The sequence below is a fragment of the Panthera onca genome, chromosome E1 (genome assembly GCF_046562875.1).
Source record: "Panthera onca isolate mPanOnc1 chromosome E1, mPanOnc1 haplotype 2, whole genome shotgun sequence".
Classification (NCBI taxonomy): Eukaryota; Metazoa; Chordata; class Mammalia; order Carnivora; family Felidae; genus Panthera; species Panthera onca.
Genome location: NC_138352.1, coordinates 4,610,289 through 4,627,159, shown reverse-complemented (window position 1 = coordinate 4,627,159; position 16,871 = coordinate 4,610,289). Strand labels below are relative to the sequence as shown.

At 45.8% G+C, this 16,871-nt stretch overlaps 1 protein-coding gene and 1 long non-coding RNA gene across 5 annotated transcripts in view; one reads left to right on the top strand and one right to left on the bottom strand.

The window, feature by feature from the left end:
• Window positions 1–2,278: 2,278 nt before the first annotated feature.
• Window positions 2,279–15,487, bottom strand: LOC132687415 (uncharacterized). Of its 2 annotated transcripts, XR_009614096.3 has the most exons (3): window positions 15,320–15,487; window positions 8,724–8,867; window positions 2,279–7,012 (listed from the first exon to the last, which is right to left on the bottom strand). It is a non-coding gene; the product is annotated as an uncharacterized LOC132687415 (long non-coding RNA). The 2 variants fall into 2 exon arrangements; XR_009614095.3 differs by lacking the exon at window positions 8,724–8,867.
• Window positions 15,488–15,776: 289 nt separating this feature from the next.
• Window positions 15,777–16,871, top strand: part of WIPI1 (WD repeat domain, phosphoinositide interacting 1) — a 31,451-nt gene continuing 30,356 nt past the window's right edge. The window contains exon 1 of one of the 3 annotated variants that reach the window (XM_078438240.2): window positions 15,777–15,969. In XM_078438240.2, the coding sequence (XP_078294366.1) occupies window positions 15,890–15,969 (80 nt within the window). In that variant the 5' untranslated portion in view covers window positions 15,777–15,889. The remainder of the gene's footprint in view (window positions 15,970–16,871) is intronic. The other 2 variants (XM_078438241.2, XM_078438242.2) reach the window with 2 other exon arrangements.

Here is a 16,871-nt window from a genome sequence, read left to right as displayed (position 1 = left end):
CATTTTAAATACATACAAAATAAGCTTTACAAAAAACACACTATAATGTCTAAAAGCATAGTTAAGAGATATAACTTCCAAATCAAAATAGGTTAAAAGGGGGTGAAGTAGGCAGTCATGAATATTAATCAGTGAGAGAAACAGACGGGTAGGCAAACAAGGCAGATAAAAAGTACAAAATCAAATGACAAAAATAATCCAAAATTGGCCCAAACCATTATCAAGAAGATCCAAGATTTAAACAATGTCACTGAAAAGTTTGATTTAATCGATATTGGAGAGAGAGCTCTGCGCCCAACAATTATTACACTGACATTATTTTTAAACACTATAGAACATTTGCCAGAATTGACCAAGAGACACACACACACGCGCGCGCGCACACACACACACACACACACACACACACACATGCACTAGGCGGCAAAGGTAGGGCGTCAACAAAATCAAGCGACCCAAAAACTCCACATCACATCACCATGTTCTCTGCAAAACTTGAAATCAACTTGAAGGATAGTAACAACAGCTTGACATGTTTAGAAATTTTGAAATATTCCTTAAATATAAATAAAAATACAAATATAAATATAAATATACATCACCATAGTGGAAATTAGAAAATATTTAGTCTGGGGCACCTGGGTGGTTCATCACTTAAATACCTGACTTCAGCTCAGGTCATGATCTCACGGTTCATGGGTTCAAGTCCCATGTCAGGCTTTTCGCAGACAGCCTGCTTTAGATTCTCTGTTCTCCCTCTCTCTCTGCCTCTCTCTCTCTCTCTCCCTCTCTCAAAAATAAATGAACATTATTAAAAAAAGAAATACATCTAATTTAGATGTAGGAATTTTTTGAGACCTTTTTTTAAATGTTTTGTTTACTTCTTTAAGCACAGAGGAAAACTCGGGTGTTTTGATTTTGAAGGTTGGTGTCCTTTGGTTCTTATTTGATAAGCTGGCTGAGAGGCTGGATGGGGGGCTGCAGGAGGTTGAACATTCTGCTGAACCACCTGACATCCTGCTCGGCTGAACATTCATCATGCGACCGGAGACAGCCCTGCCCGCCCGCTGGCCGTCAGCCTTCTCACTATGCGTGACATCAGGCAGCCAGGGATCAAGCAGGCCCCTGGGACCCCGCTGTCCAAGTCACCCAGCCCTCACCTCCTCCTGTACATGCACGGATGTCCAACGCAGGAAGTAACCTCTTCAATCCTGAGGAAGCACACCTCATCATTTTAAAAACAGCACCAAATGACAGCGGACTCTACCTTTCCAAAAACATAGCTGAGGAAAAAAAAGCAGCGTTCATCTGACCCAATGCTCTAAATCTAGAAATTTTCCAGGCTTTACATTTTTTCAGCTGAATTGAAGAATGCTAAACCATACCTAACTACGTATACTGTAAAATGAATATAACAGGGTGCCTGGGTGGCTCAGTCGGTTGAGCGTCCGACTTCAGCTCGGGTCATGATCTCACCGTCTGTGAGTTCGAGCCCTGTGTCGGGCTCTGTGCTGAAAGCTCAGAGCCCAATTTGGATCCTCTGTCTGCCTGTCTCTCTCTCTCTCTCTCTCTGCCCCTTCTGCGTGCACACTCTCTCTCTCTCAAAAATAAACATTAAAAAATTATTAAAAAAATAAAAATAAAAAGACAAATAGTGGCAAACCATACAAATAAAGAGTAAGCTCCCCCCTACCACATTCCTCCAATTTCAAAGGCTTTGGGAGTGGGAAATCAACACTTCCAGTTCTCTCCATCTTTCCAGAAACCGACAATGCATTTCCAAGAAAGATCAGTTGATTGGTATATTGGCAGATCGGTAGCTAAATCAAGGGTTCTAGCTCTCCGTACTAATTAATTCTGTGTAAGTCTGAATTTAAATTTATTTTTTTAAGTTTATTTTTTTTTAGTAATCTCTACCCCAACATGGGGCTTGAACTCACAACCTGGAGATCAGGAGTCACATGCTCTTACAACTGAGCCAGCCAGGCGCCCCTGAATTTAAGTTCAAATGTAAGTCTGCACCTGACATTTTGAATGTTTCCCCTGACATCTCCTGTAACTCATGGAGGTCGTACAAGAACATGAAACTTGCATCTGCAGAATAATCCTCAAAATGAAAAATCATTTACAACCTGGCATTTGCCCTGAGTGACTGACATCGCTTTCAATTTCACAATTAAAAATGAAATTGCTAACAGTATAAATTTCGGTGACCTAATAAATGAATTTGTATAAAAACGAGCCAGAAATACTGAATGATCACTCAAGACATCACATAAACAGCTTATCATTTATTGCGTTACGTAAAATTTTGGCATCGAAATGTTATTTTTTTGCCATTTGTAAGTTTATGTTGACACGCAAGTACCTTTCTTACCCCTGTTATATTTTATAAGTAATAATATTTTTAGGACAAAGCCTTATATTTTAGTGATTTTATCAGCGTCCTTTCCCACTTTTTCGAACAAGGGACCTTGAGTCTCCATTTTGCACCGGGTCCTGCAAATCATGTAGCTGGCCCCGGTTGGAAGGTTTGTTGCCCTGTAAAGGCTCAGGCCCACCCTAGAGTTGCCTGAGCAGGGACAGCAGGAAAGTCCCTGGGAGTTTGGCTTGTGGCCCCTAGAATGTGGGAGGAAAAGATGTGAACACAGAGCCTACTGCCTGCCTCCCACAGGCAGGATTAGGGGAGAGAGGGTAGCAGTGGGGAAGTCCCTACCCCAGCCGTGGGTTACCCGAGTAACAGAAGCCGGAGGGATTATCAAGGCTGGAGCCACCTTGAAGGGCCCCACCTGCCACCTGCCAGTGTGACAGAAGAACGAGGCTGTGGATGGGCTGAGAAGAGCCACAGAGGTCTGCCAAAGAGCGCATCACCCAAGTCAGGAGCCAGGCAACGTAGAGGGTCCCACGAGAGCCCCTCATGAGGTCCCACACATGGGACCCATGAGAGAGACAGGCTTTTGGAGACATCTGAGGAGCTGCTCTGGGGCGCCTGGGTGGCTCAGTCGGTGAAGCGTCCGACTTCGGCTCAGGTCATGATCTCGCAGTTTGTGAGTTCAAGCCCCGCATTGGGCTCTGTGCTGACAGCTCAGAGCCTGGGGCCTGCTTCAGAATCTGTGTCTCCTTCTCTCTCTCTCTCTCTGCCCCTCCCCTGCTCACGCTCTCTCTCTCAAGAAAACAATGAATAAACATTAAAAAAAAAATTTTTTTTAAGGTGCCCTAATGGGAAAGTGTTAGGCAAGAAAGAAGTCCTGGGATGTCACCGATGAAGACTTCACCCTTCTCTCACTAATCCCCTCTCCTGGCCCCCAACTTGGGAGAAAACAGGGGTGAGGCGGAGAGGAGAAGGCAGGGAAGAGGAAAAGAGAAGCTTGACGGTTTTGAACTGGCTATGAGAGGGACATCTACTCTCCGGAAGGACTTGAAAAGTCAGGGGATCTACCCATGCCACATCTGAAGGGGGTTTGATTACAGAAAAACAAACTATCTCCTGTTCATCCTCCATCAGGTTCATGGAAGAAACCAGCTACACGTGCACAAGACTGCACGCATTTTAAAAACAGAAATAGACCAGCGCTTCCCTTATGTTTTCACGTAACAACATATCATACACTTGGAAAGGGCTGCCTCACTCTGTTTAATGACTTCATAGTATTCCGTCTATAATGTACCACGATTGATGTAACCCGTCCTCTGTTGAGGCATATTTCATTGCTCTCCAATCTTTTGCTGTAAATGTACTCCTTTCAAATCACAAAAAGGTGCATTAACTTCTTCAGCTGTACATCACTGAAAGAAAAAAACCGCAGGGGCACCCGGGTGCCTCAGTCAGTTAAGCGTCCAACTTCGGCTCAGGTCACGATCTCACTGTTCATGGGTTCGAGCCCCACGTCAGGCTCTGTGCTGTCAGCTTGGAACCTGGAACCTGTTTCAGATTCTGTTTCTGTGTCTCTCTGCCCCTCCCCCACTTGTACGCTCACACTCTCTCTCTCTCTCTCTCAAAAATAAATAAACCTTAAAAAAATTTTTTTTAAAAACTGCATTGTTTGATTCCTTGATTCTTTTGTACAAACCTGCAAGGTGAATTTTCACCGTGAACTCCTCACTGTCGCTGGGTTTTTGCCGCCCTACTGTGTTCACCTACATTTGATGGTAAAAGAGGCTTGAATATGTCCATCTCTTCTCTGTCACTCATTAGCTTGGTGACCTTGGACAGATTGTTTAAGTTTTCTGAGCTTCCATTTCTTTATCTTTGAAATGAGGTTAATAATTCCTACCTGCAAATGTTATTATAAAAAATAGAGATAATCTTTGGAAAATAGGGAGCACAGAGTCTGTGCTCAGTAAAGGTATATGTTTTTATTATTGTTGTTCTTGTTTGCGTGTGGATGTGTCTTGAGTGTAACAAAGTATTAACTTTTGGTTTGCTTTTCCATCACTCATCACCCACTATGCATCTTGGCCGCCACGGCAATGATACAGTTTCGGGAAATATAAATGTTTTATTTTTTTAATTTTTTTTAGTGTTTATTGTTTTGAAAGAGAGAGAGAGTGTGTGTGTGTGTGTGTGTGTGTGAGCAGGGGAGGGGCAGAGAGAGAGGGAGACACAGAATCCGAAGCAGGTCCAGGCTCCGAGCTGTCAGCACAGATCCTGACACGGGGCTCAAACTCACCAACCGTAAGATCATGACCTGAGCCGAAGTTGGGCACTCAACCGACTGAGCCACCCAGATGTCCCGGAATATAAACATTTTAATAGTAAGCTAAGCAAAGGGAGAAAACAGGGCGAATACAGTGTTTAAAGGTGATGTGGTTCAAAGGTAAAGAAAAGTATTCCTCTCTGTTAATGTCAGTCATTCATTCTCAAAGGGTGCTTCGAAGACCTCTGGGGCCACCCAAGAATCTCTTGGGGCATCTGCAAAGTCAAAACTATTTTTAAAAGAACACTAAGATACCGTTTGCCTTTTTCACTCCTATTCTCTTACAAGTCCACGTGATGTGTGATATCATCACCGATTGAATGAGGACGCAGATGTGAGAATCCAGCTGTCTTCTACTAAGCCAGACATTAAAAAGATTTTTTTTTAATGTAAAACAATACTTGGGGCGCCTGGGTGGCTCAGTCGGTTAAGTGTCCGACTTCAGCTCAGTCATGATCTCGAGCTTTGTGAGTTCGAGTCCCGCGTCGGGCTCTGTGCTGACAGCCCGGAGGCTGGAGACTGCTTCGGATTCTGGGTGTCCCTCTCTCTCTGCCCCTCCCCAACGCATGCTCTGTCTCTCTCTCTCAGAAATAAAATAAACATTAAAAAATTTTTTTCTTAAGTAAAACAATGCCTCTCATGTCCCTGTTATTTTGTTTATTTGAGAAACAAAAAAAAATATGGTATGAATGTTAACATATAATGGGTTTATTATTTTTAATGAATTAGTAGATAAATATTTTGAACTCTTCTCAGTTTTCATTTCTATCACACTGAATAATGACAGATATGACTCACATGAACACTAGCTCTTTGGGTCTTCAACAACTTTTAAGGGTGTAAAGGGGGTCCCAAATCTCAAAAGCCACTAACATAGTTAATTGGTATTTGGTCACAATGCTAGCTCCATTTGGACAATATCATCGTTCAAGAGAGACAAGAAAATGACACTTAGAAGGAGTTAATGGAAAGCTAATTTTCGTATGATGTTTTAACGACTGATTCTGTAAGTCAGTCAGTTGGCAAATATTCCATGAGCACCTATTATGTGGACAAGCATTGCTCTGGATGCTGGGAGAAGACACATAAGGCCCTGCTCTCACGGCGCCTGAGTGGCTCAGTCGGTTGAGTGTCTGACTCTTGCTTTTGGCTCAGGTCAGGATCCCGGGGTCATGGGATGGAGACCTGAGAGTTGGTCTCCACACTGAGTGTGGAGCCTGCTTTAGATTCTCCCTCTCTCCCTTGCTCATGTGCACTCTCTCTCTCTCTGTCTCTAAAAATAAAGAAATAATTTTAAAAAGACTTTTCTTTAAAAAAAAAAAGAAAGACCCTGCTCTCATGGAGTTTGCTTTCCAGATAGAGGAGACAGACAGTGAATATGTAAGCAAATAAACAAGGTAATTTTAGGTTGTGATAACCATTTTAAAGAAAATACACAGGCTAACGTAATTAGATTCTCTGAGAACAGAAGGACTTGGCCTATGTAGGCATGGGAAACTGCATTCCTGGGTCAAGGGGACCTAAGAATCTATACTATGTTCATGGATTGGGAGAAAAGAAGAGTCAATGCACACAGTGGTGCAAAATAAGTGATTCCTGTCCTTGGTATGGGATAAATCTGTTTTTAAAGACCGACTCTCCCACCATTCTCTAGAGTTGCTGAAGCAGGATTCTTTCAAGAGCTCGGGAGAAAGAGATCCTATCAGGAATGCCAGCAGAAGGTAGTGTTGATGTGCTCTGGCATGAAAGACAGAGGCAGGCAGAGCATTCCAGAGAGTGAGGTCAGACAAGGGTCATCTGTAGATAGAGGCTGACTTAAACCTCCACATATGGGAACAGATGCCTGCGGAGAAAGAGGAGAAGGAGGGCCTAGGAAATCGCCACTTTAAATATTTTCAGACATGTCTCGTCCACTTGGTATCTTTCCTAAAGGCTCTGAAACAGTCTCGGGAGCCAAACTTCTATAAAAAAAAAAAAAATTAGAAGCCCACCAAAGGCTGTTTCTGACCTCAGAGAAATGATGAAAAGTCGAAGCCATACCCGGTTGAGACACGCAGCAGCGAAAACGCTCCGTCTCGTTTTTGGAAAACACGCCAGCTTCCTATTCCTCGCACATATTTGCAATCCATACGCAAAATCGCAGATCACGTACATAATAGGTAGCAAAATAAGCTGGTGGGTTCAGCGTTAGCCGGTGAGCACTTGCCAGTTCACGTTTCCATTTATAACAGAGGCTCTCACTCATCAGCAATGTGGGACGTGGAGCTGCTGAAGGCGGCTCAGCACAAGCACCAGCCTCCTTTCTGGTAGTGTTCCTAAAATTAAAGGAATACCAGGACATTCAGTCCAGTTCTTCACCAACTGACACGTTTTTCGTTGCATCTTACCTCCTCTCATGGCCTCAACTATTACCTCGCCACCAATGATCCTGGATCTCTCCCTCTCTCTCTCTCTCTCTCTCTCTCTCTCTCTCTCTCTCGATCCCTTATAACGTACCCTATGCCCAGATATCAGCTGCCCCTGAAACACCCACAGGATCTTCCCAGTTTAAAGAAGCAAAGGGCTCCGGTTCCCAAAGGACCTTGTCCTTTGAGTCTTTGGTTACGTGATTAGCACTGTTCTCACCCTAACAAGAAACCTGCAGAATGGAGATGCCCCAGCTGAACGGAAGCTGGGGTGTAATCATGTCCTGGGGTATCTGAAGACCATGTCCCAACATCAAGGGGTCTTAGCTAGGAGAATAAACCATAAGAATGGAAAGAACAGGGGCGCCTTGGGTGGCTCAGTCAGTTAAGCGTCCGACTTCGGCTCAGGTCATGATTTCACGGTTTGTGGGTTCGAGCCCCGTGTCGGGCTCTGTGCTGACAGCTCAGAGCCTGGAGCCTGCTTCGGATTCAGTGTCTCCCCCTCTTTCTGCCCCTCCCCTGCTCACACTCTGTCTGTCTCTGTCTCAAAAGTAAATAAAAACATTAAAAAAAAATTAAAAAAAGAAAGAATGGAAAGAACAAGCCAGAAAGGGTAGCCCAGGGTCTGCCTCAGATTGTTCCCCTGACTTGGCCCCACCCTGGACTCACATTTCAGCTGTATGTGTTGAAGCTGAACAACTTTCCATACGATACAAAGCTTTGTTGCCCACCTGCCAGAGTGTGACCCGGAATGGGTGTGGGAGCCTTGAAAATACAGCACGGCCTTGGTTCATTGTGAGCACTGGGGGACCCAACACTACTTGGATGTCCCAAGAGCTTGCAACTTTGCAGACATGGCATAAAATCTCAGTGTTTTTCACACCCACGGGGATGGCTATGGTGATCGTGAAAAATAAAAACAGCAAGTAACAAATGGTGAATCGGAGCCCTCGTTCATTGCTATGGGAATGTGAAATGGCTCAGCCTCCGTGGAAAACAGTCTTGCCAGTTCTTCAAAAGTTAAATATATAGAAAAAAATATACAGGGCACCTGGGTGGCTCAGTCGGTTCAGCGTCTGACTTCAGCTCAGGTCGTGGTCTCATGGTTCGTGGGTTCGAGCCCTGCATCGGGCTCTGTGTTGATGGTGCAGAGCCTGCTTGGGATTCTCTCTCTCTCTCCCCCTCTCTCTGCCCTCTCCTGCATGCGCGCGCTCTCTCTCTCAATAACAAGTAAACTTAAAAATATATATATAATCCGGAATTCTATTCCAAGATATATTGAACACAGGTACAACGGAAAGACGATCGAAAACAGGTCCTCAAATAATCGCGCACACGCACGTGTTCATAGTAGCACTGTTCACAACAGCCAAGAGGTGGACACAACTCAAATGTCCACCCGCTGACAAATGGACAAATTAGTTGTGGTAATACATATAACGGAATATTATTCAGCCGTAAAAAGAAATGAAATACTGATACAGGCTACACCCTGGATGAGCCTTGGAAGCGTTATGCTAAGTAAAAGAAGCCAGACACCAAAGGTCACATACCGTAGAACCTCATTGCTATGAAGCATCCAGCATATTTTCAAAAAATATTTGGCAATATAGTCTCTCACCACTTTCATGGACCAGACATTGTGTTCCACTTGGTACGCAAGACGTTTTAGCGGGGCACGGTATCTCTGCCTTAGACTCAAAGAATATGATGGTAGGAAGTCGTTATTTTGTCCAGCTCTTCTTAAACTTTGATCTACAAAATCCTAGGGGCAGATAGATAAAGCTGTAGGTCAAGATCGCCAGGTTCACCCAGTCGATGTTCATTTTCTTCACTTGGTGCAGCAAGGGAAAACGTACACCAAATGAACCACGGTGGCTGTAGGAAGGGGTTTTTTTGGCGGGGTTTTGGGTTTGTGCTAAGTGACTCTAAGGTGGGAAGGGTAGGGGATACAGGAATCGGGCCCGGATTGCCAGTGGCCGTGAAGTGGCGTGGTTTCATAACGGAGGAATGGAGCGAATCTGCGGAAGGTACTGATAAGAAAGAATTAGTCACTCAACGGTAGCTCCTTTGCAGTTGTGGTGTGGCCTTGGGAAAATCACTGCTTTCTGTTGGCTTTGGGCTCGCGTCATTTATGACTGTCGGGAACATCACAGTCTGCTTATCAGCGCTGACTTTTGTCTCTCGGGTCCCGCAAGAAGGTAGTGGGTGTTGCGGGAAGAAAGAGATCTGTGTAAGCCTGGAAAGTCCTCGTTAAACAACGTTAAATAAATAATAAACTGGGGTTTGTGGAGTTTTTAAATGTGCTAAAGGGAACTGTGAATCTCCCAGGGCACCTTTTTGTTTAATGTTTTGTTTATTTTTGAGAGAAAGAGAGTGAACAGGGAAGGTGCAGAGAGAGGGGCAGGGACAGAGGATCTGAAATGGGCTCCGCGCTGTCAGCACAGAACCCGACGCAGGGCTCGAACTCACAAACTGTGAGATCATGATCTGAGCTGAACTCGGACGCTCAAGCGATTGAGCCGCCCAGGCACCCCTCCCAAGACACCTTTAATTTGTTTTCAGCACAGCTGCCTAAGTGATTCTGTTCAAATATAAGTCAAATATCCAGTGGCTTCTCGTCCCTCCCCCACATGCCCAAGCACGACCATTCCGACCTCTTTTCCTATGTATCTGCCCCTCTTCTCTCTCCTCCATCCACCCTTGCCTCCTCCATGTTCCTCCTGCCAGAAATGCTTTTCCCCCTCATGTTCCCTTCTCTCCTTCAGGTCTTTGTTCAAATGGAACCTTCCAGCGACACCTTCCCTTCCTACTCTTTATCAAGCCCTCCTCTCCCCAACACCTCCCACATCCCTTCCAACTGCTTTATTTTTCTCCTTGGCACTCATGGCCATCTGAGATACTCTCCATTCCGTTTTTTCTTGTCTCTGGTCTCTGTGCCCATACAAGCAGGGATTTTTACTTAATTTTCCCCATGGCGCATCCCCAGGACCCGCAACCATGGCGGGCGCATAACAGGCACTGAATAAAAATGTGTCAAATGAATGCATGGGCAACCCCCTTCTAAACTTCTTCTGCAAGAGAGTGGTGAGTGAGGTGTCTGTATCTTCCATGTATAGACAGGAAAGAAGTTCTGGAAGAACACAGGAGAGCCTGGAACTCCTCTTCCACGGTTTTGTGATTAGCTCTCCGTGTCTAGTGAAGCCAGTCTTTCCTACAAGGTTGCCCTACCGGGCTGGAACTAAATACAGCAGGTCGCTAGATGGCACTGTTCACCAAGAATCGTGGGATTCTTAGCCGATGGCCTTTGAAATCCCCTTTTCCCTAGAAGTGAAGAATTCCAAAGGAATGGTTACCATTCTTCACACTCTCTCTCTAGCCAGGAGGAAACCCAGAGTCCCACGGCACCACTTACGAACTAGCCACCCTCGCCCATGAGCACAGGTTAACTAACCCTTTACCTCGGAGCAAAAGAGGTTCTTAGATACTTCTAGTAGTACCCATGGCAAGCATAAGCAAAGCTTTGCCCCCTTGAAAAGGCGCCCCGCCTCTTACACTTGGCCCGTGGCCCTCTTGGCATAAGCCTGTCTCTTTCCCTCCACCCTTGCCTCTCTGTCTCCTTAGAGAATGGAGTTCGGGTTACACTGCCAGTTCTGTTCCCAGCTTTGAGCAGTCTGAGAGGAAGCATGGAACACGGGGTGACCTGGAAATACAGTAGAAGGGACCGAGGGCAAACTATATCTCCATCGCAAACAGCCCTAGGACCTTGAGCAACTTATCCAACATCTCTCAACCTTGGTTTACGCAGTTGTGCCATGGGGATAAAAATCCCTGGGACAGGACAGGTAATAAACATTAAATGAGAAGAGGTATGAGGTTTCAAGCCAAGCTTTCTATAAAGCTTTGCTTTCCATTTCCAGATATCACCTATATTTATACTCTAAAACTTAAGTCGGGGCAGTTGGTTGACCTGATGAACACTTCTCTGCAATCCTGGCTGGTCTTAAGATGTCCCAGTGAACAAAAACTCCATGATGAACCTCCTCTCTGCATCGTCTTGACTAATAGATGGTTAGCTCAAGTTATGTCTGCAAATGCACACACAGAAAGCTACTGTCTTCGTGAACGTCAGCCGATCAGCAAGTATTTATGGAGAACTTGTAATTTTGCCTCAGTATTTTAAGAAGATTATTCTGGAAGCAGAAATAAGAGAGCTGGGAAAGAGAATGCAGTCAAAGACACTGCAGTTCACTCTTTAATGAAGTACCCTTGTTTCTTGCTCTTGAGAGGAAATATGGAAGTCAAGGACTATTAGAACGGCTGTTGGCTTTTCAACTGATAAAACCAGAAATAATGGTTCCATTTGGGGAGCAAAGGCACATAATAGGAACTGTTCACTCATGGCAGCCATGCTTTACCACACAGATTGTGCCTATGATTAGTAACAAAAAAGCCCAACTGTGCCTGCTGTTTAGCCATACCTCTGGCCAGACACTTCCTGTTTGCCAATCTGACAGGATCACCTGCTTTCCCAGAAATTACCCTACATTTCAACCCCTTACCTTCTACCCCAGATCGGTAGGGCTGACTCCCTGAGCTTGCGACACATCACCCTTCCCTCTCTCTACCCCCCAAGTCTTACCTATTCTACACTGTCCCCCGAATCTCTCTCCTTTATTCTTTTCTCAAAGTACTACCATACACTTGTCTATTCCGGTTCTACTCTTTCTCAGCTCACGTTCTGAGTGCTGAGACGCATCAGAAAAGGAAAAGGAGCTATTCCCTGTGGTTTGATCTTATAAAAACAGAATGGATTTGATGAAAAGAAGAAGTGGACAGGAGTGGTATCTGCTCACCTCGTACTTACTCTAATTATAGCCAGTTGGGTGTTATGGGCAACCATATTGGGTGACATGAGGGTTGCATCAGACAGGATGTCCCATTTCCAACTTCCCCTGTTCATGCCCTATGCATTCCCTAATCAGCATTTTAAAATTACAACCTGATTGCTGAACAAATAGGAAGTCTCCCCATTAGCTGAATTGTGGCCTGCAATTTTGTATATTACCAAGAACACTTGATTCCCAAGCTCAGCTTTATTCTTCCGGATTTTGCTGACTTACTGTTTCCCCAGAAGTAATGGACATTTTGTTTGAGAAAAGATAGACATTTAGGAAATTTCAATTGGAAGAAAGGCAAAAAGCTGAAATCTTGTTTTTCCTGCGGTGAAGTGTCATATTCCCCTCTTCCTCCAGATAGCCTCGGCTCCTGTTATGTAGTGTTGAAATTTCTGTTCCAAGAATGTGGAAGGATTAGGATGCCATAAACCCAGGGTTTAAATCAGGAGTGTCCTCAGGGCGCCGGGGTGGCTCAGTCGGTTAAGCGTCCGACTCTTTTTCTGCTCTGGTCATGATCTCACGGTCTGTGAGATCGAGCCCCGAGCCCAGCTCTGTGCCGACAGTGTGCCCAGCCTGCTTAGGATTCTCTCTCCCTCTCTCTCTGTCCCTCCCTCTCTCTCTGCCCCTCTCTGGCTCACGTGCACACGTGCATGCTCTCTCTCCCCCACAAAATAAATAAACTTAAAAAAAATAAATAAATCAGGAGTTTCCTCTCCCACGGAACCTAGAACTAGGACTCAGAAAAAGAAAAATCAGCCTGATATTAAAGGAATCCAACACCTTCAAATCTATTTGCAGCCTTTTCTTTAGATGTTTATGCCAGTAAATTTCTGGGAATTATGCCTCACACAGAGGTCACACACTGGACCTCCACAAACCACATCCAGCCAGCTCGTATATTTAATTTGGCCTTCACAGTGTTTTTTTAAAAATAAGAATCGGTCATCAACCTTTTAAATTTTTACATAAAATATAGGTTTATATAAAATAAATAGTTATGTTAAATTTATTTATACAAAAATACAGATTTCTGTATCGTCTTGGGAAAAAATAAAACCAGATGAGGCAGCCCTGGAATGTTATTTCCACATGGGTAGTGGTGGATGGCGGACCATTAACTCAGTAGGAAACATACAAGGGGGATCATTCACGAAGGGTGGGGCTGGAAAGATGATCAGTTTTTTCCCAGACGTACATCTCTAGGCTTGAACTGGAATTCCAATGAGCATTCAGTTCACCTCGCTCCCTAAATACCTGCCCAAATATCTGGTTTCTGAAAGCAGCACCACGAGCTTCCACTTTCCCAACGGCGATCCTAACTACGGAATCAGCGTGGACGTTTCCCTCTTCTTCTCTGCTATACCACCCCTCCCCCATCAGCTACGATCTGTGGTTTATTCTCCCCAAACTTTACTGGGCAATAAGATAGCTACCAGCCGCATGAGCGCTTAAAAGGTGGCTAGGTTAAATTGAGATATGCTCTAAGTGAAAAAGATACATTGGATTTTAAATACCTACACTAAAAAAATAGGACTTTAAACTAGCTGATTAAAATTAATTAATTAAAACAATAAATAAACTAGCTCATTAATAGTTTCACATGGGTGACCCATTAAAATGAGATTTTTGACATCTTGTGTTAAAGATATTATTAAAATTAATTTACTTATCTCTTTTTATCTTTTTAAATGTGGCTTCTAGAAAATGTTAAATTACATATGGGGTTCACATCTGTGGTTGACATTACCTTTCTTTCTTTCTTTCTTTCTTTCTTTCTTTGGTTTGTTACCTTTCTAGGGGACAGCATTGCCTCAAAATAGCTCTTCATGTGACATGTTAGTGGTGCTAATTATAGCCACAATGGCAATCATATTACAATACATGAATGTCAAATCAACATGCTATACACCTTCATTTTACACAATGTTATATGTCAAATATATTTCAACAGAAAAAAAATTTCACTTGGGTTTGTCTTCAACTTTCTAGCCTTGCTGCCATGCAATAGTTCGCATCTCATATCCCTTTACTCCTAGAATTTCACATTGGCCGAGGCTTTTTCCCCTTCTAATCTGTTCTGCACACCCTGGCCAAGTTTATCTGCCTAAAACACGGCTTTTATCATGAAACGCTCCTACTCAAACACTAACACCAGCTCCCAACTCTAGCCTATAAAGTCCGAACTGTTGAGAATAACAACTTCCACTTTACAAACCGAATTTATTCTGTCCTTTATTGAATTTTCCAAACAACGGAGCACCTAGCCTACCAGATTCCTGGTTTTCTAAATGCCTGAGCTGGGGGTGGTGAGAAGCACTTCTGATCTTAGAGGTTACAAAGATGATGCACTTAAAGCATCCAAACAGAAGCTCTTTTCGCTTACGATAGTTTCTACAACACCTCACAATCGACTGAAGAGCATCCGCGGATCTATCAGCTAAACTATTTTACCATCAGTTGAGAGAAAGAATAATAGCGTGAACTGAACAAACTGTTACATTTGCATTTTGGAAAACCCAAACTGGATATGCAACTAGAAAAGCTTAAATGAAATAATGTGCTTCACTCATCCATTATAGGTCCAAGCTCCCAAAGTGTGTGTGTGTGTGTGTGTGTGTGTGTGTGTGTGTGTGCACGCACGCACATACACACACACGTATACATAGCTTTGTCACAAAATACATTTTAATAATGCCAATTTGAAATACTGCGGTATAACAATTAAAATGCCATCTCAACTTGAAAAGCACGAATTAAAAATTCATCAAGAATTATATAAATCCAAAGCCAGCAGAGCTACTGATTTATAAAGTGTGTTGGGTATTCTACACGGCAACGTGAATTTAGCTTGGGAAGAGAGACTTGTCAGGATTTATCTCAAATATGTGAGTTTTGAATTGTGCCATCTTCAAGACCTCATCCCTTTCATCAAACACGCCACCTTATAGACATTTTCTTCCTTTTTTTTTTTTTTTTTTCCAATTATAGATCAGATAGGTTTTGCCAAATTCCCTAGGAGAATTTCTTGGTGCACGAAGCTTGAGTTGAGACAAATCCACATTCTACCATTTATTCTGTTACTTCAGACAGATTACTTAATTGTTTAGTTGCTCCTTATTAAAATTGGGCAGAAAGTATATATTCTTGTTTTATAGGAATTCTAAGAGATAACATACACGGTTAGCACAGCGCTGGGCATGTAGAAAGAGTTCTCAACAGCAGGGCACCCGGGAAGGTAACATGCGATCTGTCTGGCTTTTCTCAAAGCAGTTTGAAGACTCTGTAAAAGGGTGGGGCTTTGGCGTCTCACGCTACTAACCTCTGTAAGTTTAATAGACGGAGAGCTACACGCGACAGGGGTTTGGGTGGGGTGGGACGGAGCGCGTCCGCCCGCCCCCTCAGCCGCAGCTCCACGGCAGATGCCAGAAGGTGACCACCAGGTCGGGCCTCAGTTGCACTGGTTCTTCCGGACTTCCGCTTCGCAGCCTCTGGCAATGAAAACACTACCACGTGGCCTGCAGCCTTGCGTCACCCTCCTTCGCCCAATGGAGAGCCGCTTCGCTGAGCTGGGGGCGGGTCGCTACCAGGGCGGTCCAGCCCACAGCTGTCGTCAATTGGCCAAGGGGGCGCGGCGGCGTGGAGTCATAGCCAATGGCGGCCGAGGGTGGGGACCCCACCCCCTCAGCTGCCCGGTCTGGCTCGGACGCGCCGGAGGATCTGGGCCGGGCGTGGGGGCGGAGCGAAGCGGGGACGGGGCGGAGCGAAGAAGGGCCGGGCGGGGCCAGGAGCGGAGGGGGGGCCGCGACCCGGCCCGCGGAGCCGGCGCCAGCGGGCTGCTGAGGTGGCTGTCGCCGGCTCGGAGCTGCGGCTTCCCCGGGTCGAGCCCCCGATGGAGGCCGAGGCCGCGGATGGCCCCCCGGGAGGGGTCGAGGCGGCGCTCAGCTGCTTCTCTTTCAACCAGGACTGCACGTAAGCCGCGGCGCCTGCCCTGCGGGGAGCTGGGGGGCAGAAGTCGCGAGCAGGGGTCTTGTCCTGTCGGCCACTTGTAGCGGGAGTGGCGCGGGCCTGCGCCTCCAGAGGGCCGCGGCAGCGCGGCAGGGGCGGCTCCCGGCCCGCACGGTCTAGGTGGGCTCCCTCTCCCCGTGCGGGGGTTCGAGCGCCCCCACCCCCGCTGTGGGCTGAGGGCCAGGAGCGGCCGGCCGAGCACGAAGGGAGGGAGTTCGCGGGCGCAGTGGGGCTGAAGAAGGCTACGGATCCAGTGGGGGCAGAGGCTAGTGCCCCGAGTGGGGATCTCGGAAGGAGGGGCAGAGGCCAAAACAAAGGAGATGGGCGAGGAGGGGGAAGTTGCAAGTTGACCCTAGGCGAGGTTGTTGGGGCCCAGGAAGATGAGAGTACAGGAAAAACTTTCCCATTTGTCCTTGAGCATCTCAACGTGGCATCTGGGCAGGGCCTGGGACAAAGAGGCAGCCTATCCGTGCGGCCAGGCCAGCCCTCGTCCCAGCCCAGCTCGGGGCATCTCGCCTTTCCACCCCCTCTCACTGTGTTCACACAGCCCCCAGGGCGAGGCAGAATCCTCTTCTCAGAGTCCCCGAGCCCTTTCCCGGGCCCGGCTGACTTCTCTGAGAAGCGCGAGCTCCACCCTGTTGCTTTTTGAGTGCACTTGTAATGTTTCACTTCGATGTGCACTTTTGGACTTTGGCCAGAGAGTTAGAGGCTGAACCGTATTTCAGACCTCTCAAAGATTCAGCCCTTTACAAGTGAACGCCTGCTTCCTTACCTCTTTGCGTGGAATTGTTAGATGCCAGTCCTGGGGACCATATGGAATAATCTCTTGGGAATGTGCACCCCGAGCATCAAGCAGGGATGACTAC